This window comes from Eptatretus burgeri, chromosome 3, assembly GCF_056783735.1.
Source record: "Eptatretus burgeri isolate ZD-2024b chromosome 3, Ebu_testis_v1, whole genome shotgun sequence".
NCBI lineage: Eukaryota > Metazoa > Chordata > Myxini > Myxiniformes > Myxinidae > Eptatretus > Eptatretus burgeri.
Genome location: NC_140963.1, coordinates 111,350,724 through 111,375,382, shown reverse-complemented (window position 1 = coordinate 111,375,382; position 24,659 = coordinate 111,350,724). Strand labels below are relative to the sequence as shown.

Genomic DNA, 24,659 nt, shown 5'->3' with positions numbered 1-24,659 from the left:
GGAAGTTTCAAAAGGCAATTCACCTCAGAGATCATTCAAATGGCATGGGGAGAGGAAACATCAAAAATTGTTGATACTTTATCAAATATTTGTCGAGATACAAAGTAATATTACACAAAAGATTAAAGAGTATTGTAATGGGATTCGATAAATCTCAAGAACCGACATGATGAATATGCATCGGCGAGTATTGAAGGAGGTGGCAAAATACAAAGATAAGCATGATGTTTGTCCATATTAACACCTCATTGGAGTCAAGACACGTAACATGGGATTGGAAAGTAGCAAATGTAACACCGTTATTTAAAAAAGGGATCCAGAGAGGAATTGGGGAATGATAGACGTGTTTAATAATTTAACTTGAGTTGTGGGGAAGATGTTAAAGATGTCAATTAAAGACCATTTGATAAAAGTAGACTAATTAAATTAAGTCAACATGGATTTATGATAATGGGAGGTTATGCTTAACAAATTTATTGGAGTTTCTGTTTGAGTGGATGAGGAACGTGTAGTGCATGTCATGTATCTGGACTTACAGAAGGCATTTGATAAGGAACCACATAGAAGACTGTTAGCTAAGGTGAGGGCATGTGGTATGGCTTGAAACATGTCTTTGTGACATGAAGGAAAGAGTGGCTGTGAGTAGAAGGTTGTCTGACTGGGTGGTAAATGTGTAAGTAGTGAGGTTCAGGGATGAGTACTGGGACCAGTATTTTTTATGTTTGGTGTCAACGATTTGGATAGTGGCGTTAAGAGTCAGCTTTCAGATGGCACTAGGAATGGACATAAGGGAGACAAGTCTGAAGACGACGATGGTTCACGAGCGGTATTTGACGATGTAGATTGTTTCAGAAGTCAAGGATGAGACAATGTGATAATGTTTGACCAAGTTATAAAAATGATCAACATGATGTGGTACGAGTGACAGGTTATTAGCTGCAAAATGTCCAAAACCCAGTTTCGTTCAACAACTTTAAAAATTTGACCTTTGCATATCCTTTAAAGGTCACAAAACAATGTGGTGGACATTAAAATAAGGAAACAGGATACGTGCTATAGCTTATTGGAGTTAGTTCGTCGAAGAAGGTCAAAAACCCGGATCGATTCACACAACTTTGAAAATTTGACTTTGTGACCTTTAAAGGTCAAAGGTCAAGGATTATGACCTTTGGTGCAAAACTTCCTCTGGAACATTCCAGGAATAATATAACGTCATATAGGCTATATGGCATTTCGCACTCATCGGATTATCCATACTTTGATGAAATCAGCGTAAAAACAAACTTGAAGGGGGCGCCACAGGCAAGGTGTTCAAGATAGAGCAAAATGGTTTCAAGACTTTAGGTGGGGATTGACTTCAACATTATGCATAAAAAAATATTGTCATCCCAGCTCTCAAAGTTTGGGCAGTCGTATGATTTTTATGTCAAAATTCGAAATTTTCTAAGTTCGTGACCTTGTGACCTTGACCTTGGGACGAAAATGAAAAATCGAGCTCCGTGGTGCCATTGGGCTAACCAAATACCGAAACCACTGCCACCAAGTGTGCAGTTTATCAAAATCGCCGGCCTGCTGAGCCCCTGAAAACGACTCCAACACCGAATCTAGATTGGAGTGAAATTGGGACAGACCTGTTCCAGTTTGATGCTCAGACGTACCTGATAACGGTTGACTATTACTCCAAATTCATTGAGCTGGATGAAGTGAAGGATTTACATTGCAGTACAACTCTTGAGCGGCGAAAAGCAAAGTTTTGTCGACATGGACTACTGGAGACTCCATGGAGTGATAATGGGATGATGTACAACTCTCAACTTGTGAGGAAATTTTGTAAAGATCATGGAATCATTCTGAGAACATCCAGTCACAGATATCCATGTTCAAATGGAGAGGCAGAGAGGGCGGTACAACAATAAAACGACTCTGGTAAAAATCAACAGACAAATACTTGGCCTTGCTGGATTATTGCACAATGCCACTGGAAGGCATTCATCTATCACTGGATCAACTACTGATGGGAAGACGTCCGAGGAATACCCTTCCCATTGCCCGAGGTCTGCTGGTGCCTCTAGCTTATGACCGTGATGATGTAAAAAGGCACTTTGACTTGGAAAAATCAAAACAGAAGTTCTATCATGATCGTCACTCACTCAAAGATCTTCCACCATTTCAACAGAATGATGAAGTTTGAATGGGGCCTCTGATGTGTTCCAAAAGGTGGACACCAGCTGTGATGGTGAAGCAGCATTCTGAGCCACGTTCGTACATTGTTCAGTCCCAAGAAACAGGTGACACTTCTTACCGTAACTGACGACATTTAAGTAAGAGCACCAGTGTAGCCAATGAGGGTGTGACTGTCGATCGGTCTTTCGTGAATACTGATAACGCTACCAGTGAGGCCCATGGTGGCTCAAGCTGTTTGTCGGACCTGAAGCCTCCAGCTGGTGACCCTGCACCGACTGTAGATCTGGGTGAGCCAGACAGAGCAGTTCCTCCATCAGTGTCTCCACCTCGCCCAGTTCCCCCATGTGTACCTCGTACTCGAAGTGGTCGTATCAGTCGTCGAACAAACAGACTTGACTTGTGATGAACTGTTCATGTTACCCTTGTTAAGTTTGGATGTTTCCTCGCACTGAATTGGAATTGATCTGTGAGTTATGAATCTCGACACACACCTGTGAGTTATTGAAAACAAAATCCAAAATAAAATATACAAGAAAATTGGTTTTCTCACAAGCGTGTTATCCGCTAAAACCAGAAAAATAAATCTTTCTTTCAAAATGAATAAATAACGATGATGAAGATTTGGAATCTCCAAACATGACGGTGAATAAACTCCTCATCGCCGAAGTTCGAGGAAGGCTTCAGTACACAATGCGTCACGTGATCGCAATGGAACGCTCATGACGTCACAATGATCGTCGTTCAAACAATCAACAATCATTTCGATGTTGATCCCTCGTTGTGAAGGTCATCTTTCAGCAGCTCCCGAGTTTTTCACTCCAGAGATTTTCTCCAGATTTATTTATTTAGCATGATGTGTGGATTTCGAAAGAAAACACAACGAAGGTTCGTTCTTCATGCAGGTTATTCACAACACCAGCAGATGTACCCGTCTACCACGGGTATGGGGGACAGGACGGATCACAACACTCGGTTACGATGGTTTCTTTGGATGTTTTTTGCCGCATTCAACAGCTCAGTTCGTAGTGGTGACGTGTCTGGGTGACCATTGTGGCGTTTGAGATCGGCCGCTTTCGATTGTTGGCATTGACACCTCGTGCCGGATGAGTAACACGAACGGTTCGACATATTCATCGTTTCTATATTACCTCCATCAACAGATTAATAACCTGGCAGGATAAAAGTAAATGTTGAGTAGAACAAACGTCCTGAACTCATGGATTTAGTTAAGTAAAGCACGTTGTCTGGGACCTGGCCGTCGGTTTGCTGCCGAACGCGAATGATTGTGACGTCATCGATTCAATCTGAAAATGTATGCGGGAGCCGATTTCGGCCGAACCGACGACCGTGTCCCAGTCGGAATGCTTGGGAATCTGTCCCCTGTAAATATCGTCTTATGCACCAATATTATTCCGTGTGAATTCACACAATAAAATTCTGTATTCTGTGTTAGTAAATGTTGATCACAGTAGTTTGACATGCCACAGGACTTCTTTATAAACAATATTTTTTGTCTTGTTTGGTTCATTTGCTGAAATTTTAAGTAAGCAACTGGCGGTAGCGCGACTCATCACAACATACAGCTGACCACGAGAGAACATGTCCGTTGGTTGGTAAATCCCAACTCTCTGCAGGGTCTGATCTTGGGCCTTGTTTGCGGTTATGCCGAATGCGAGCTGAATGGGGAATTGCCGGAGATTAATTTGGAAGGTGTAAGTATTGTTACTGGGAATGAGTGGGATGCGTGGAATGAACAGCCTTGTCTCTGCGTGCAGACCAACGCCTCTCTCAGCTTCTATGACGTGTTGATGCAGTTCTGAGACAATGTACCGGGTTCCATTGCAGTGTCCATTCGTGGGGTCGAAATTGCACAGTAACATAACGCAGCCATGTTTTTTGAGCACAATTTTGTGTTGAGGCATGCCTGATAGTGTTGAGGTATTTATGAACTCGATGGGGAACTGATGACTGTCCTCTTCGATTGTATCTGCACTTTGCTACTCCACGGCTTCACCCGGAAATTTATTTATGACGTGGTTATTGATTATTTCAACCGCATCAATCCTTCATATCCGCATATCGATACATATCTGGGAAAAAAGTCTCTCCCTCTCTCCCTCCCTCCCTCTCTCCCTCTCTCCCTCTCTCTCTCTCTCTCTCTCTCTCTCTCTCTCTCTCTCTCTCTCTCTCTCTCTCTCTCTCTCTCTCTCTCTCTCTCTCTCTCTCTCTCTCTCTCTCTTTCTCTCTCTCTCTCTCTCTCTCTCTCTCTCTCTCTCTCTCTCTCTCTCTCTCTCTCTCTCTCTCTCTCTCTCTCTCTCTCTCTCTCTCTCTCTCTCTCTCTCTCTCTCTCTCTCTCTCTCCCTCCCTCTCTCTCCATGCACGGTCACATTTTTTCATTCTCCCTGTGGTAAATGGTGGTATTTTTACATTCTCTATGTGGTAAATGATGGTATTTTTACATTCTCCATGTGGTAAATGATGGTATTTTTACATTCTCTATGTGGTAAATGATGGTATTTTTACATTCTCCATGTGGTAAATGATGGTATTTTTACATTCTCCATGTCGTAAATGATGGTATTTTTACATCCTCCATGTGGTAAATGATGGTATTTTTACATTCTCCATGTGGTAAATGTTGGTATTTTTACATTCTCTATGTGGTAAATGTTGGTATTTTTACATTCTCTATGTGGTAAATGATGGTATTTTTACATACTCCATGTGGTAAATGATGGTATTTTTACATTCTCCATGTGGTAATGATGGTATTTTTACATTCTCCATGTGGTAAATGGTGGTATTTTTACATTCTCCATGTGGTAATGATGGTATTTTTACATTCTCCATGTGGTAAATAATGGTATTTTTACATTCTCTATGTGGTAAATGATGGTATTTTTACATTCTCCATGTGGTAAATGATGGTATTTTTACATTCTCTATGTGGTAAATGATGGTATTTTTACATTCTCCATGTGGTAAATGATGGTATTTTTACATTCTCCATGTCGTAAATGATGGTATTTTTACATCCTCCATGTGGTAAATGATGGTATTTTTACATTCTCCATGTGGTAAATGTTGGTATTTTTACATTCTCTATGTGGTAAATGTTGGTATTTTTACATTCTCTATGTGGTAAATGATGGTATTTTTACATACTCCATGTGGTAAATGATGGTATTTTTACATTCTCCATGTGGTAAATGATGGTGTTTTTACATTCTCCATGTGGTAAATGATGGTCTTTTTACATTCTCCATGTGGTAAATGATGGTCTTTTTACATTCTCCATTTGGTAAATGATGGTCTTTTTACATTCTCCATGTGGTAATGATGGTATTTTTACATTCTCCATGTGGTAATGATGGTATTTTTACATTCTCCATGTGGTAAATGGTGGTATTTTTACATTCTCCATGTGGTAATGATGGTATTTTTACATTCTCCATGTGGTAAATGATGGTATTTTTACATTCTCCATGTGGTAAATGTGGTAAATGATGGTATTTTTACATTCTCCATGTGGTAAATGGTGGTATTTTTACATTCTCCGTGTGGTAAATGATGGTATTTTTACATTCTCCATGTGGTAAATGGTGGTATTTTTACATTCTCCATGTGGTAAATGGTGGTATTTTTACATTCTCCATGTGGTAAATGATGGTATTTGTACATTCTCCCTGTGGTAAATGTTGGTATTTTTACATTCTCCATGTGGTAAATGTTGGTATTTTTTCATTCTCCCTGTGGTAAATGTTGGTATTTTTACATTCTCCGTGTTGTAAATGTTGTTATTTTTACATTCTCCATGTGGTAAATGTTGGTATTTTTACATTCTCCATGTGGTAAATGATGGTGTTTTTTCATTCTCCCTGTGGTAAATGTTGGTATTTTTACATTCTCCGTGTGGTAAATGTTGGTATTTTTACATTCTCCATGTGGTAAATGATGGTATTTTTACATTCTCCATGTGGTAAATGATGGTATTTTTACATTCTCCATGTGGTAAATGTTGTTATTTTTACATTCTCCATGTGGTAAATGTTGGTATTTTTACATTCTCCATGTGGTAAATGATGGTGTTTTTTCATTCTCCGTGTGGTAAATGATGGTATTTTTACATTCTCCATGTGGTAAATGGTGGTATTTTTACATTCTCCATGTGGTAAATGGTGGTATTTTTACATTCTCCATGTGGTAAATGATGGTATTTGTACATTCTCCCTGTGGTAAATGTTGGTATTTTTACATTCTCCATGTGGTAAATGATGGTATTTGTACATTCTCCCTGTGGTAAATGTTGGTATTTTTACATTCTCCGTGTGGTAAATGATGGTATTTTTACATTCTCCGTGTGGTAAATGATGGTATTTTTACATTCTCCATGTGGTAAATGATGGTATTTTTACATTCTCCATGTGGTAAATGTGGTAAATGATGGTATTTTTACATTCTCCATGTGGTAAATGGTGGTATTTTTACATTCTCCGTGTGGTAAATGATGGTATTTTTACATTCTCCATGTGGTAAATGATGGTATTTTTACATTCTCCATGTGGTAAATGTTGGTATTTTTACATTCTCCATGTGGTAAATGATGGTATTTTTACATTCTCCATGTGGTAAATGTTGGTATTTTTACATTCTCCGTGTGGTAAATGATGGTATTTTTACATTCTCCATGTGGTAAATGATGGTATTTTTACATTCTCCATGTGGTAAATGTTGGTATTTTTACATTCTCCGTGTGGTAAATGTTGGTATTTTTACATTCTCCATGTGGTAAATGATGGTGTTTTTACATTTTTAATATCCTTTCTAACATTCTATTTTTGCATTTTTTTACATTTGTTGTAAATTCATTGGATTTAAGAGTTTTTTTGATTTAAGAAGAGTGTTCTTTTTCAGGGAATCAACAATGAATCGCTCTCTTGGTTTTCAAGACATGAGTGTGACTTGCTCTCCCGATTCACAAGATGTTCGTGTGATTTGCTCTCCCGATTCACAAGACGTTCGTGTGAACCAGTCATCACCATCCACAACACCGAAGAAAACCACCCTTTGGAAGCGTCTGAAGTAAATCATTTCATTTCCCTCTTTTCCACTTTTATGACCAGTTTTTGGGTACACTGTCACTCCCTCAGAAAATGTGCAGTAAATTGACTTTTCAATCTCTTTAAACTTAGGCACAAGTGCAGCAGACGTGAGAAGAAGGGGGAGGCTTATCTCAATGAGGAACACACCGTGTAAGTAAGAGAAAATATCCATTCGGAAAGTCGTGGCATGAAACGTACATCCAATAGCAATGGTATTCCTTTAAGTAATTTGACGTGAACACTGTCGTATCTTGATCACATTTAGCTTTCTATTTTCTGTATCATAGATTAGAGATTTCAGTGCTGGGCGGTTGCTTTGAGATGGTTGCACCGAGTTGTTTTGCCTGGGTTCATCCAGAATCTTGACCCAGATGTTTTTGGTCATCCTGGTGTTTTTCATGAACCGTATCGATGTGTGTGTCATCCCATCAAAGGATGTGAAGCTGGAGGATAATAGAGTAGCAATGGGGGTGTTTTCGGTTTGGGGTTCGTGAATGACTTCGGCCACTGGTTCCTTCCGGCAAACCTCATAAGGAAGTTGTGGTTGTTGGGATCGTTACAGGAGAAGAGAAACTTCAGGGTTTTCAGAATATTTCTCAGAAAGAAGGGCAAATGGCAAGTATCGGGACGTTGTTGATCAGAGGAGGGATGCGATAAATGGAATACCACATCAACCAGACGTTTCAAAACATTCGTCTTCGTTTGCAATGATTTGATCCATCATGAAGCATGGCAGCAACTGCTTTGCATGTCACAATATTATGTCAGAATAATACTTCACCACCAATGCAATCAACATTTGCAAGTAATTTTGATGAAATCATTAGTCATATCAGTCTGTGCTGAACGAACACCATATCCATTCATTTAATCAGTTTATAACCCACTGAATGAAGCGCGAACCGAGGTTAAGCACTTGGTTCACTCTGTCTGCAGGCGTCACTCTGTGACAAAGGGATTAGTTGATTTCAATTTAATTTTACATTTTGAACAATGCAGAACACGAATCAGAAAACTTTCTTGCAGTATCGTGGTACTTTACCTCTGAATGTGGAAAATTGTAGGGAATGTCATCCTGAGCACGCATCTGCACTTCTTCTTCTTCAATCATATGTAGCAGAAGTCTGCAGGGAAGCATCATTGGCTGAGGGCATGGCTTTGGTACTTGTTGCAATGTCCTCTGCTGGTTACGGCAGTTGTTTGGAATTTGTCCACGGTGCTGGCGACAGCTCGCCCACTCTTGGTGAAGGACACCATGGCTCATTATCGTCCACCAAGGAATGCCGACAGATGGGACACCCGCTCAACGTCCATCTGAGGGACGGCACACACATTGATGAATCGCCCTGCCTGTGATAAGTCGGGATGAGAGTTTATAGCTGGGTTGTGATGCAAACCCAGGCTAAACAGTTTAGATGTGACTGTGCATTCGTCAAGAATGTTACTTCACAAAGAGATGTTCCCACAATGGAAGAGCACATAGACGTCGTAACCAGTACAAATCCGTATTTAAATACTGACGACAGTATCGATATGCAGGACTGTACAAGCTTGTGTGACTCGGCAATTAAAACTGACTGAAGAATCTGACCTGGAGGAAACAAACAGGAAGTCAGGTGGAAACGGTGGAGAAGCTCACCAGTCAAGGTCCTACCTCCTCTGAACAAATAAGACTCTTCTTTCAAAATACATACAGGAAACACAATATAAACCTGATGGAATACTTTCCAGATCTTCCGTCCTTCCCCGAGTGTGCTCAGGCTATCGTACGTAAGCCTGACTTATTCGGTTTCCACGAGGCACACTGTCACCGCTTCCAAAAATTAATCGCCAAGGCGAAAAGGAATTCTAATCAACTATCCCACTTTTAATCTTATTCTTAGAAGCTATTATTTTCCTCATGGCCAGTTTCAAGAGTGGAACAATAAATGTTAATGGTGGTGGGAGTCCACTCCACAAGATCCAAATTAAACGGCTGGTTGAGGTCAATGGTCTTAACATGGCTTTGTTACAAGAGACCCATGCTGTCCGATCTGTTCAAACTCAGTGGCAACTATTTATGGACAAGGAATGTTTCTTTTGTAACAACTCCTCATCGAAGGCAGGCGTCATATTTGTCTTAGGGAAACATTTTCACCCATCCTGCCTTAAATTTACAAGTATTATTGATGGACACCTTGCTTCTGTGACCTTCTCTATCAATCAGGTCAAGTTTACAATTCTCAATGTGTCTGCTCCAAGCAACAATGACGAGCGATCTCCTTTTTTGCCAAATTGAGGAAATTCCTGCAAACACTGGATTTGCAGACATGTCTAATTATTGGTGGAGACTTTAACCATACTGTTAATTGTTCATGTGAACGAAATGAGCCGGAACCCCAACCATGTACTGCAAAAGCTTTTGCAAACATCATTGCGAAATATAATCTCCATGATATTTGGCACGTCCAGCACCCTTCTGATCTGTCTACACATGGTGTCGTTGTTTAAACAACCACATCTCACTTGCGAGGCTTGATCGCATCGATGTAAATTCTCATTTATTACATGGAGGGTATCAATCAAATATCGTGCCTTCCGGTTTCTCCGACCATTCCCGAGCTCGAGTCTTTATTCAACTCTCTAAACCAGTGGTTCTCTACCTTTTTTTGCCCCATGCAGCCTTTTCACCATATGTCAGAATGTCATTCCCCCCTTTCCAATATTGTCTGACTCAAAAGGTGCATTCCAAATAATATGCATATAATATTGTTGCGTATTCGCGCCCGCCGGCGTGCGGACGGCCACGTAACTCGAATCGCGGCACGTCGCCCACCGGACGGACAATCCAGTCGTGACCCTCTCGGACTAACACCGGGAACCAGTCACGGGTGGACCTTTCGGTCTCACCGCGATTGTGCCAATCGGCCCCCGCGTGGGATAGGGTTGCTCGCCAAATTCGACCTACCTAAGTACCCACACGGAGGGTAGACCGGGCGATCGCACCTCGCCGCAGGTCGACTTCGGACACGGGACACTTAAGCGACCCGTTCCGTACTATCGGGATAACCGAGCGGTGTTATTCGTCGGCCTCGACAGTTCGATTAATTATCGGGCGTCTTAGCCCACGACCAACCTTTACGTGAAGCAAGATGGGGATTCAATGAAAGAAATGACGAAGCGAAGCGGGAAAACAGTTCAACAATAAGCACATTTATTTCGCAATGAACGGAAAGCACACATATACAATTCCACCAAAAGCACATGTAAAAGAAGAAGACAATGCAATATTACACAAAAAGCAAATGCAACAATGCAGATCTAACCGACTACCGGGCACACGGCAACACTTATACAATTTTACTTCACAGACGGCGCCGACAACACATATTCCCAAAGCAAAAGAAAAGAGAACCACCCTCCAGGATGAGGGGGGTAGGCGGGCCTGGGGCCGAGACTGTGTCGGGCCTACCCGTCTGATGATGAGACGCGGAGCGGCGGTGGTGCCTCAACTCCGCGGGCCTCGCGGACAGTGTCTGGTAGGGGGTGGGAAGGGGGCCCCCTTTGTCGCACTATCTCAGCGCGGGGGGAAACAGGAGGGGGTTGCTGATGCTCGGGGAAAGGAGTATATAACCCTGTCTCGGGTCCCGCTGCGAGCGTCTCCTCCTCCACCTCGGTCGCGTTGCTGGCCTCTCCCTGTGCCGCTCCCGGCACCGACGCGAGCACCCCCTCGTCCGCCTTCGCCGCCGTCACCTCTCCACAGCTCCGTCCTCTTCACTCCGACTAGTACCACTTCTTTCCAGCTCCACCGACGACTCTCTTGAATTCCGCACACTCAACTCAACTTCCAACTCAACTCTTACTCAACTTCCAACTGAACTCTTACTCAACTTCCAACTGAACTCTTCCTCAACTTCCAACTGAACTGAACTCGACTGACGAACACAGTCGTTTTTATAAGCCCCGTGGCTTCGCTCTTTCACCCTTGACCCTTTGCCTCCGACCCTTCACCTGGCTCCCCATTGGCCCGAGGAAAAGTGGGCGTGAATGCTTTTTGATACATGAATTTGCATATAGTGACCGCCCTCCAACGCCCTGGAGGCGGGGCCAAATCGCCCCTCGCTCACCGATTGGACGGAACAAAAGTGGGCGTGAGTCGCTTTTGATCCGTTTTTCTGCGGAAAGTCCGTGATGTTTTTGAACACCCTGCTCGGTGCGCGCCCCGCACGAGTCCAGCATCGGTGCCCACGAGTGGCGCGAGATGACGGTGATGCGATGGTGGCGAGTTGTGACGGTAAAGGTCGTGGCGGTTGTGGTGAAGCTGCGTTGTGGTTGGTGGTTGTTGTTGTGAAGCGGCGTTGTGGTTGGTGGTTGTTGTTGTGATGGCTGTTGAGACGTGGTTGGTGGTGGTAATAATGGCGGCTGGTCCAAAATAAAGATAGTAAAAGAAAAACGGCGATCCTGAAGAGTCGCAGCCCGCATGAATGACATTTATTCCCTCTAGACAACGGGTTTGGGCCTAACTACACATATACTTACCGAGATATCTCACCTAAGGGACCTGAATGGTGGTTTGTGAATTTCGTCAACCACAACAATATTGAAAATCTTTTATTTTTCCTTTACAGTATTAGGACATATACATTTACGTGGATTATTTTTATAGGAGAATTTTTCTAATCTAACAGCAATCGAAAATGTTGATGGATTTTAAAACTTGAATAAAAGTAGTGTTTTTTAATATTCATAACGAATTACTTAACAGACTAAAGTTACTGAAGCATATTTCAATAAACAAAAAGTTCAATAGAATGCCAGGGTATTGTAATTCTTTTTATTCTGATGAAGATTACAGTCAATGAGAAACCTGTGGTTGTTTTTTCTTCACCAATTCTTGGATACGCGGACGTGTGCTTTAAAGGGCACAACACAGGTCATTTTCAACCTCCAATCCACTTTGTTGCTTCATTTTCATTGGCAACAGAGTTGAAAAGCCTGACTCACAAAGATATGTCGAAACAAATAGAAGCATTGCATGGATAGCTTTTTCTGACACTTTTGGGTAGGAATCGCACATCAAGGGCCAAAATTATGGGATTGATTTCTCATTGAACATATCTCTTGATCCTGAATCAGTCTTCACCTCCAGAAATTCATCTTGACAATGATCAGGAACTTTTTCAACTGACAATTTAAATGGATTTCACACTAAATCCAACTCCTTATCACTGAGTTCAGGAAAATATCGGCTGAATTCATTTTCCAATGCTGTCAAATGTTGCAAAATTTCATTTTTTGCAAATTCTGGAAGCACTTGGTCTTCACCACCAGCAACAAGAATTGATGACAGTTTCTCAAACATTGCAACATTTTTGATCTTGACCTTTCTCTTCCAATTTTCCAGATTGCTCATGAAAGCTTCCAAGGAATCCATGTATTTTATGATGTTTGTATTCCTTCCTTGCATCTGAAGATTCAGTTTATTCAGCTGCTCAAAAATGTCAACCAAATAGGCAAGATGCATGATCCATTCCTCATCATCCAGCCAGACAAAAAATTGCATCTTACCCTGAACTTCAAAAAATAATTTCAGCTCATCTCGAAGCTCAAATACTCACTCAGTTACATTTCCTTTTGAAAGCCACTGAACATTTGTGTGGAAAAGAAGCAAATGATGGCCTGCATCCATGTCAATACATAACTGTTTGAAAAGTCATGAGTTGAGAGCTCCTCCTTTGACAAAATGCACAATTTGAATTGTTTGATCCAAAACCTTCCCGAGTGGAGCTGGAAGTGTTTTTGAGGCCAGTGTCTGACGTTGGATCAGACAATGAATGCCTTTCACTTTTGGAGCTCGCTTTTTCACACAAACTTGAAATCCGGATTTTGTCGCCAACATAGCTGGTGCTCCATCTGTACAGCACCCACAGACATTATCCCACAAAAGATTTTCTGATTCAAAGAAAGATGAAACCTTATCCAAAATATCTGAGGCCTTGGGAGTTGCTTCAAGAGGAGAACAAAAGAGGAACTCATCTTTAATGAACCTGAGTGAACATATCTTGCAAACACCAGCAACTGGGAACACGATGCCACATCAATCGATTCATAAAGTTGAATTGAAAATCATCCAAATGCTGCAGACTTGATCTCCTGCACAACTTGATCCTTCATGTCAATGGCCACGTTGCTGATCCTCCTTTGAACAGTATTGTTTGATCGTGAAACTGCTGCAATTTTTTTTTCTCCAAACCATTTCCCAACACAATTTCCACCATTTTGAGAGCACAAGGTTTGATCAAAGTTTCCCCAATTGTATGTGGTTTTTTTCTGCTTTGCTGTCTCCATTGCGACGACATGAGAAGCTTCAATAACCTTTTGGTTCATTTGTTGGAATGCCCCTGTTGAATCCAGCTTCATCTTTTCGAGAGCATTCGCATGACGTTCAAAAAAGCTTTTGGCCTTGTCCTTGTGTTGAGGATGAACATTCTGCAAAAGTTGCTTCAACTTTGTTGGTTTCATCGAATCATTTGACAAAGTTGGCTACAAATAACACATTGAGGCCTTTCTTCTCCATTGATGATGATGGATGTGAATCCATATTGAATATATGAATCATCGTACCCTCCTTTTTGACACTCATGATGGGCTCCAAATTCTGTGAATAAAAAACAAGAATAAGTCAAAGATAACTATAAATGGAATATTTAGACAGATAAAAAAGTGAAATATGTATCTTTATTTTTAATTTAATCTGACATTCAATAAACTTTATTGAATGTCACAGATTAAATTAAAAACAAACTACAATTCTACAGATTGTACATAATCTACAGGACATCACACCTTAATCAATAAAGTGTGATGTCTTGCAGATTATGTACAATCTGTAGAATTGTAGTTTGCAGAAAGATCAATATTCCAACAGTTTGAGTCTGCCAATCTGTGGTCCCAATTCCCTCCTGAAACCCTGGAATTTCCCCCCTGGTTGAGAACCCCTGCTCTAAACCATGTCCAGGGAGCTCTCATTGGAAATTCAACAACAGTTTACTTGAAAACCTCAACTTCATTCAGGCCTTTGAATCCTTCTGGACGGCTCTCCGAGACCAGGAGTTAAACTGTCCCGTTAACCCGCTGATATGGTGGGATTTAGTAAAAACCCAAATTAAACGTTTCTGTCAACAGTATCAGTTTTTCTCAACAAGGGCTGACCATGAAATAAAGAAATTATTGCAGTTGGAGATTTTACATCTCCAACGGGTCATCGGACAAAATAATAGTAACATACAAAAAACCTTAACTGAGAAATAGTCCTTATTAAAGGAAATAACTGAGAGGAATGCACATGGTCTGGCGCCTTCGTTCGGATGAGGGTGTGACACCTGAATGAGGCAGACGTACCAACCAAGTACTTATTTCCCTTGGACAAACGTCTTCCCAGTAAGCAGCTTTCTCAGCTGCGATTGGTAGATTCATCCATTAACTTTACACAATCTGCAATCAAACTTTTTGCGAAGGAATACTTTTCGAAAATATATTCAATGGAACAAATAAATCCTTTCAGTGTCGCCTCTATATCCGTAGGCCTGCCAGTGTTGTGTGAAAATGGGCGTTCTCAACTGGAAAGACCCATTACTTTGGATGAACTTGGCACTGCCCGGCACGGCCTTGCCATTGGGAAAACACCTGGTTTGGATGGACAAAGAACCGAATTCTACAGGAACTTTTGGCACTTATTGGATCCAGATCTCATGAACACTTTGAACGCAAGCTGCCAGCTTGGAGAGCTACCTCAGAGTTGCTGACGAACTCTTCTTACCCTCATCCCCAAAAAGGGAGACATGTTGTGTGTTGAAAATTGGCGTCCTATCTCCCTGTTATGTGTGAGTGATAAGATATTTTCAAAAACCCTGGCATCGCGACTTACTCCTCATCTATCCTCGATGTTGAAGGAAGACCAATGTTACTGTGTCCCAAAACGTTCCATCAATGACATCTTCCTTGTGAGAGACATCATTGAACTGTGCAAGGAAAACCCTAAAAATTTAGGACTTCTCCTTGATCAGGAGAAAGCCTTTGACCATGTTGACCATCAGTACCTTTTTGAAGTGCTTGAGCAGTTTGGACTTGGTTCGACCTGCATCTCTTATATTAAAATACTATATAATAATATTTCTCATGTGCTTAAGATAAACAATGAACTTGTTACACCTTTGTCTGTTTACAGGGGAATTAGACTTGTGAGGTTGTCCTCTTTCTGGGTTGCTGTATGCTCTCTCCATCGAACCCTTACTGGTTTATTTGCACTGTAGACTAACAGGGTTTACTTTGTCCCAGCTTGAACGGCCCATCAAGATACTGGCATACGCCAATGACATATGTGGACTCGTGCAAGATAACAATGATATTATCATTTGTTATTGTTTATCCTTATTCGAAAAGGCTTCTTCAGCCAAAGTAAATTGGAACAAAACGAGCGCCCTTTGGCTCAGCCCGTTGTGATCATTGGCACCAAGACTTCCGGCTCCACTGGTATGGGCCAACGATGGTGTGAAATACCTCGGAGTGTTCTTCGGTAATAATACCACAGTAGCAAAGAATTGGGCTGGTCTGCTCAAGTTTGTTGAGGGTAAACTGCAAAAATGGAAAGGTCTGATCACACAACTGTCATATCGTGGAAGGGTCTTGGTCATCAACACACTGGTGGCCTCTACCTGATGGCACAGGTTCTTCGTGCTGCATCCTCCAGCGGTGTTGCTTCAACATCTCCAGAAGTGATTTGTGTCTTTTTCTGGGATGGTAAACATTGGCTGCGACCTGGGGTCCTCAGTTTACCACTGACCGATGGAGGCCAAGGCCTGGTCGACATAAAGAGCCGGCTAATGGCCTTTCAACTCTCGGTTGCTCTTCGCATGCTATACACGTGACCCTCTCCACCATGGGTCAACGTCGTTCGTCAACTTTTGCAAAAGGCTGGGAGACACGGCCATGACCACTCTCTTTTCCTGATGAACCTTTCCAAAATCGACACATCTCCTCTCTCTGGTTTATATCAGAGCATGCTAAATGCGTGGCAAGCTCTGACAACAACAAGAGCGACACATTCTTACACGAAGCAAATGTTTCTGGAAGAACCTTTGGCCTGCAATTCCTTTTTCCAGGATATGCCTGCTGATCGGTGTTTTATTCAACACTTTCCCGATAAGGGAGTTAAATCTGTCGCAGATCTTCGCAGCCCAAACGGCAGTTGGATCGGAGCTGATCCATTAACAAGCCTGATCGGTGTGCGATACTCTCGAATTGTTGCATGCATATAATGTTGTGTGCTTTGGACATACACACATGCATATAATGTTGTGTGCTTTGGACATACACACATGCATATAATGTTGTGTGCTTTGGACATACACACATGCATATAATGTTGTGTGCTTTGCTTGCACCTGGTTGGGAGCAGGACCAGCAGAGCAATGAACAAAATACACATCGAATACCTTCTCTCTCTACCTTTCCTGAAATCGGATGTGTTTTTTTCTCTTGCCAGCTCTCTTCCTTGCCCCCCTTTTAACGGAGGCTTCATTGGCCTTCCCAAACAAAAAGGCCTTCATTTAGGTTGTGTAAAATTTCTTTCACATCGGCAAACAACATAGCAGAGGGTTCGATGGAGAGACCTCTTAACTTGTTCTCCCCCTTATTTTACGAACTGGGAACGAATTCTCTATGTAGTAAATGTTGGTATTTTTACATTCTCTATGTAGTAAATGTTGGTATTTTTACATTCTCCGTGTGCTAAATGCAGCTATTTATACATTCTCTATGTAGTAAATGTTGGTATTTTTACATTCTCTATGAGGTAAATGCAAGTGTTTATACATTCTCTATGTGGTAAATGCAGGTATTTATACATTCTCCATGTGATAAATGCAGGTATTTATACATTCTCTATGTGGTAAATGCAGGTATTTATACATTCTCTGTGTGGTAAATACAGGTATTTATACATTCTCTATGCAGTAAATGTTGGTATTTTTACATTCTCTATGTGGTAAATGTTGGTATTTTTACATTCTCTATGTAGTAAATGTTGGTATTTTTACATTCTCCGTGTGCTAAATGCAGGTATTTATACATTCTCTATGTAGTAAATGTTGGTATTTTTACATTCTCTATGTAGTAAATGATGGTATTTATACATTCTCAATGTAGTACATGTTGGTATTTTTACATTCTCTATGTAGTAAATGTTGGTATTTTTACATTCTCCGTGTGCTAAATGCAGGTATTTATACATTCTCTATGTAGTAAATGTTGGTATTTTTACATTCTCTATGTAGTAAATGATGGTATTTATACATTCTCAATGTAGTACATGTTGGTATTTTTACATTCTCTATGTAGTAAATGATGGTATTTATACATTCTCAATGTAGTACATGTTGGTATTTATGCATTCTCTATGGAGTAAATGTTGGTATTTTTACATTCTCTATGTAGTAAATGATGGTATTTATACATTCTCTATGTAGTAAATGTTGGTATTTTTACATTCTCCGTGTGCTAAATGCAGGTATTTATACATTCTCTATGAAGTAAATGTTGGTATTTTTACATTCTCCGTGTGCTAAATGCAGGTATTTATACATTCTCTGTGTGGTAAATGTTGATATTTTTACATTCTCTATGTAGTAAATGTTGGTATTTTTACATTCTCTATGTGGTAAATGCAGGTATTTATACATTCTCTGTGTGGTAAATACAGGTATTTATACATTCTCTATGCAGTAAATGTTGGTATTTTTACATTCTCTATGTGGTAAATGTTGGTATTTTTACATTCTCTATGTAGTAAATGTTGGTATTTTTACATTCTCCGTGTGCTAAATGCAGGTATTTATACATTCTCTATGTAGTAAATGTTGGTATTTTTACATTCTCTATGTAGTAAATGATGGTATTTATACATTCTCAATGTAGTACATGTTGGTATTTTTACATTCTCTATGTAGTAAATGTTGGTATTTTTACATTCTCCGTGTGCTAAATGCAGGTATTTATACATTCTCTATGTAGTAAATGTTGGTATTTTTACATTCTCTATGTAGTAAATGATGGTATTTATACATTCTCAATGTAGTACATGTTGGTATTTTTACATTCTCTATGTAGTAAATGATGGTATTTATACATTCTCAATGTAGTACATGTTGGTATTTATGCATTCTCTATGGAGTAAATGTTGGTATTTTTACATTCTCTATGTAGTAAATGATGGTATTTATACATTCTCTATGTAGTAAATGTTGGTATTTTTACATTCTCCGTGTGCTAAATGCAGGTATTTATACATTCTCTATGAAGTAAATGTTGGTATTTTTACATTCTCCGTGTGCTAAATGCAGGTATTTATACATTCTCTGTGTGGTAAATGTTGATATTTTTACATTCTCTATGTAGTAAATGTTGGTATTTTTACATTCTCTATGTAGTAAATGTTGGTATTTTTACATTCTCTATGTAGTAAATGTTGGTATTTTTACATTCTCCGTGTGCTAAATGCAGGTATTTATACATTCTCTATGTAGTAAATGTTGGTATTTTTACATTCTCTATGTAGTACATGTTGGTATTTTTACATTCTCCGTGTGCTAAATGCAGGTATTTATACATTCTCTATGTAGTAAATGTTGGTATTTTTACATTCTCTATGTAGTAAATGATGGTATTTATACATTCTCAATGTAGTACATGTTGGTATTTTTACATTCTCTATGTAGTAAATGTTGGTATTTTTACATTCTCTATGTAGTAAATGTTGGTATTTTTACATTCTCCGTGTGCTAAATGCAGGTATTTATACATTCTCTATGTAGTAAATGTTGGTATTTTTACATTCTCTATGTAGTAAATGATGGTATTTATACATTCTCAATGTAGTACATGTTGGTATTTTTACATTCTCTATGTAGTAAATGTTGGTATTTTTACATTCTCTATGTAGTAAATGTTGGTATTTTTACATTCTCCGTGTGCTAAATGCAGGTATTTATACATTCTCTATGTAGTAAATGTTGGTATTTTTACATTCTCTATGTAGTAAATGATGGTATTTATACATTCTCTATGTAGTAAATGTTGGTATTTTTACATTCTCCGTGTGGACTTTCTTTACATAATTTTTTTTTGCATTCGCCGTGTGGTAAATGCAGGTATTTATACATTCTCTCTGTAGTAAATGTTGGTATTTATACATTCTCTATGTCGGAAATGTTGGTATTTATACATTCTCTATGTGGTAAATATTGGTATTTTTACATTCTCCATGTGGTAAATATTGGTATTTTTACATTCTCTATGTTGTAAATGTTGGTATTTTTACATTCTCCATGTGGTAAATGATGGTATTTTTACATTCTCCATGTAGTAAATGGTGGTGTTTTTACATTCTCCATGTAGTAAATGATGGTATTTTTACATTATCCATGTAGTAAATGATGGTATTTTTACATTATCCATGTAGTAAATGTTCGTATTTTTACATTCTCCATGTAGTAAATGGTGGTGTTTTTACATTCTCCATGTAGGAAATGATGGCATTTTTACATTATCCATGTAGTAAATGTTGGTATTTTTACATTATCCATGTAGTAAATGATGGTATTTATACATTCTCTATGTAGTAAATGTTGGTATTTTTACATTCTCCTTGTGGTAAATGGTGGTCTTTTTCCATTCTCTATGTAGTAAGTGTTGGTATTTTTACATTCTCCTTGTGGGAAATGATGGTCTTTTTACATTTTTAATATCATTTCTAACATTCTGTTTTTGCATTTTTTACATTTGTTGTAAATTAATTGGATTTAAGAGGTTTTTTTGGATTTAAGAAGAGTGTTCTTTTTTAGGGAATCAACAATGAATCGCTCTCTTGGTTTTCAAGAAATGAGTGTGATTTGCTCTCCCGGTTCACAAGACGTTGGTGTGATTTGCTCTCCCGATTCACAAGACGTTCGTGTGAACCAGTCATCACCATCCACAACACCGAAGAAAACCACCCTTTGGAAGCGTCTGAAGTAAATTATTTCATTTCCCTCTTCTTCACTTTTATGACCAGTTTTGGGGTACACTGTCACTCCCTCACAAAATGTGAAGTAAATTGACTTTTCAATCTCTTTCAACTTAGGCACAAGTGCAGCAGACGTGAGAAGAAGGGGGAGGCTTGCAGCAACGAGGAACACACCGTGTGAGTAAGAGAAAATATCCATTCGGAAAGTCGTGGCATGAAACGTACATCCAATAGCAATGGTATTCCTTTAAGTAATTTGACGTGAACACTGTCGTATCTTGATCACATTTAGCTTTCTATTTTCTGTTTCATAGATTAGAGATTTCAGTGCTGGGCGGTTGCTTTGAGATGGTTGCACCGAGTTGTTTTACTTGGTTCCATCCAGAATCTTGACCCAGATGTTTTTGCTCATCCTGGTGTTTTTCTTGAAGGGCATCGATGTGTGTGTCATCCCATCTAAAGATGTGAAGATGGTGGACCATCTCGTAGCACTGGGGGTGTTTTTCGGGTTGTGGTTCGTGAATGACTTCGGCCACTGGTTCTTTCCGGCAAACCTCATAAGGAAGTTGGGGTTGTTGGGATAGTTACAGGAGAAGAGAAGCTTTAGGGTTTTCAGAATATTTCTCAGAAAGAAGGGCAAATGGCAAGTATCCGGACGTTGTTGATCAGAGGAGGGATGCGATACATGGAATACCACATCAACCAGACGTTTCAAAACATTCGTCTTCGTTTGCAATGATTTGATCCATTATGAAGCATGGCAGCAACTGCTTTGCATGTCACAATATTATGTCAAAATAATACTTCACCACCAATGCAGTCAACATATGCAAGTAATTTTGAGGAAATCATTAATCATATAATTCCTGTGCTTCACAAACACTATATCCATTCATTTAATGTTTATCACCCACCGAACGAAGCGCAAACCAAGGTTACGCACTTGGTTCACGCTGTCTGTCTAAACACGTCACTCTCTGACAGAGGAATTGCTTGATTTCAGTTTAGTTTTACATTATGAACACTGTAGAACACGAATCGGAAAACTTTCTTGCAGTATTGCAGTACTTTCGCTCTGAATGTGGAAAAGTATATGGAATGTCATCCTGAGCACGCATCTGCACTACTTCTTCTTTTTCTTCAATCATGTGCAGCACAAGGCTGCATCATTGGCTGAGGGCACGGCTGTGCTGCTTGTTGCAATGTCCTCTGCTGGTCATGGCAGGAATTTGGAATTTTTCCACGGTGCTGGTGATAGCTCGCCTACTCTTCATGAAGGACACAATGGGATCGTTCACGTCCACCAAGGTATCCTGGCAGATGAGACGCCCGCTCAACATCCATCCGAGGGACCCTTTTTTCTCCTTGTATGGGAGGCTTCTCCTGGGAGAAGCTTCATGTGCAAGACGTCTGCATCTTCTTCCTCCATCCTTGCCTGTCTTGGTGCTCTCATGAGCCTCTCCTGGTACTCTCACGGTGGACTCTCCCATCTCCACTCACATGCACACCCATGGACTCTCTTATGTCCTCGTTAGTTCTCCACCCGAACTCTCCTGTATCGACCCCTCTGGTCTCGACTCTCGTGCAGGGACTTCTCCTCTTCCTCTTCCTCCTGGGCAAAGTCTTGCTCTCAGGTCCTGGCCACAGGGGCGGCCCCAACAAAAAAATATGCACATCCGCTCATCTGGGCTCCACAGCCCACCGCACTACCACAGCTGGCACACACTGACCAGCAAGATCTTAATTGGCCTTTTTTGCACACCCATGACATGTGTGCCTCTGAGGATGAGAAGTCCACGCCAAGTCCCGCTGTCCAGAGGTATCTACGCATTCATAATTAATCTGTTTACCCTGTCTATACATTGCATACGCTGCCTCCTCAGCGTCATGTGATTCAAATGTCTTACTCCAACAGATCCCTTTGACATGGCAATCGAACCTCCTCAAAACACACGGACCATACTACACTTACAACAGTCCAGCTACGGATCCCCCCCGCCCTTCCATGGAAGAATACATATTTCAATAATATGTGTTTATTTAGTATGAAAGATGATAACGGTCCTCATACTGATCTGTGGTGGGGACGCCTTTTACTTGCATTCTTCCGTTCACATCCAATCTTTGGTTCCCATCATGAATCCAATTAGTTCTTCGTTTAAACTTCTGAAAGTTTAGATCCACTACATCCACTCCACTTCCCTCTTCCATCAAATCTTTGACTTTCAAAGTCGGCGTTCATTAATCTGGAGGATTCCTGCAACTATTTGAAATTTCCATTTTGCAATGTTCGGCTGTTTCAACTCCCCATTTTAGCACTTGCTGCTTGAAGCTTGGATGAAACTTCTTTCGTACACTGTGCAGGGCTGTGGATAGCATCATTTGTGAAACACTGGAATAATAGTTTATATCTGGGCCAAGATTCAAACCTAGGCTCGAGGAGAGTATGGAAGCTTGCGACACCAAGGGGAAAGAAAAAATAATAAACAAACAAAGGAGCAATACCCCCAGGGCACTCACCTTGTAGTGGCTGGATAAGACAACCAGGGAACATGGATGGATGAACTGGTGGGCATGGATGACCCACAAAATATGGAATGGAGAAGAAAGTAAATACCTTTGGATTTTTTTCATTCCATGAACAAACTTTGGTGCATCATGGGTGATAAAGGTTATGGTACAGTTTCATCAAAATTGAGTGTGTGTTTTCAGAGAAGGAAGGAAATACATATTTTGGGGGGCAATCCCCCCCTCTCACCCGAAGACCTCAAATTTTTCAATGGCATGAACAAACTTTCGAACATCATGGGTGATTAAGCCTGTGGTCAAGTTTGATATCGAAATTGTGTGTGTAGTTTCTGAGAAGAAAGCAAATATATTTTGGGGGGCAAGCCTCGTAGACCCCTTTGGGGCCCAAATTTATTTATTATTACTTTTTTTTTAATGCCATGAACAAATTTTGGTACATTCCCGGTGATGAACGTTGTGTTAGAGTTTCATCGAAATGTGTCGTTTGAGAGAAGAAATTGAAAGGACTGTATTTGTGAACGGACGGATGACACGCCATCTCATAAGCTCTTGAACTACGTTCTCGGTAAGCTAAAACAAGTGTGCTTTTGGTGATCTTTACACCCTCTTCACCATGTGACACTTCTTGGCTTCATTGTCAACTGTGTGTGAAGACACTTGGTGGAGTAGCAGTCCCGTAGTGTTGTTTACTAGACAAATTCAGAGACGGGGGCAATTCAAATTCTTTTCATCCAACGGACCAACCGGAGGATCATCCATCCATGTACTTTTGTATCCACAAAATTTCAAAAACCGTTCTACTTTTAGTTTGCATATTGCAGATATCTATTCCTCATGACATTATCTCAACCTGATTAGTTTACGGCTGCGATTGATGAATTGTGTTGCTATGGCAACCATCTTGGTGATTTGGCTTGTGTACGTGATATTTCAAAAAACGTTCAATATTTAGCTTTCAAATGACACAGATCGATTCATTCTGTCACCCAAACGGTGGGGTACCTCGATAATCTGATCCTTGTTATTCTGACATTGTTTATTATTTGTGACATTTTTAGCTCACCTGGAACATCGTTCCGGGAGCTTATGGGATGGCATGTTGTCCATCCGTTCGTCTGTCCACAAATGTTTTTCAACTTCTTGTCTGAAACTACACAAACGATTTCGATGAAACTTGACTACATCCAACATCACCCATGATGTAGCAAATATTGTTCATGGCACAAAAAAAATTGGCGTCTAAATGTGGTGTTGTCCCACAATGGAGGTATTTGCTTTCTTCTTAGAAACTAAACACACGATTCCGATGAAACTTCACCACAACCTTCATCACCCATGATTGTACCACAGTTTGTTCACGGCAAAAAAAAAATAATCCATCGGTCTTTACTTTCTTCTCCATAACATATTTTGTAGGTCATCCATGTCTTCCAGTGCCTGGTTATCTTATCCAGCCGCCACCAAGTGAGCGCCCAGGGGTATTGTCCCTATGTTGAACTACAACTTACAAAATCTTTCTTTATTTTCTGCAGGTATGCTGAGCCTGAAATACTGAAATCTTTTGAGGAAGAGCCACAAACTGGTAAGTTTTGAGAATGAATCTTTTCTCATAAGTTACAAGTATTTTGCCTTTTATTTGGATATTTAATGACTTGGATGAGGAGAGACCTGAAAATGGTTGTTGTCGTAGTTCTTATTTTCAATTTCCCACAAGGCTGCTTGTTCATGATAATGACACGAACAACTTCCCCCTCACTGCAGCAACCTTTCCCTTGCATGCTCTGGCCATTTTGTTTTGATTCTCC

At 40.3% G+C, this 24,659-nt stretch overlaps 1 protein-coding gene across 6 annotated transcripts in view; it reads left to right on the top strand.

Moving 5' to 3' along the window:
• LOC147030729 (tetraspanin-4-like) overlaps window positions 1-24,438 on the top strand; it is a 41,286-nt gene extending 16,848 nt beyond the window's left edge. For all 6 annotated transcript variants that reach the window (XM_085875082.1, XM_085875078.1, XM_085875077.1 and 3 more), the window contains 5 exons: window positions 7,099-7,266; window positions 7,377-7,436; window positions 20,165-20,332; window positions 20,443-20,502; window positions 24,387-24,438. In XM_085875082.1, the coding sequence (XP_085731208.1) occupies window positions 7,099-7,266; window positions 7,377-7,397 (189 nt within the window). In that variant the 3' untranslated portion in view covers window positions 7,398-7,436; window positions 20,165-20,332; window positions 20,443-20,502; window positions 24,387-24,438. The remainder of the gene's footprint in view (window positions 1-7,098; window positions 7,267-7,376; window positions 7,437-20,164; window positions 20,333-20,442; window positions 20,503-24,386) is intronic.
• Window positions 24,439-24,659: the final 221 nt, after the last annotated feature.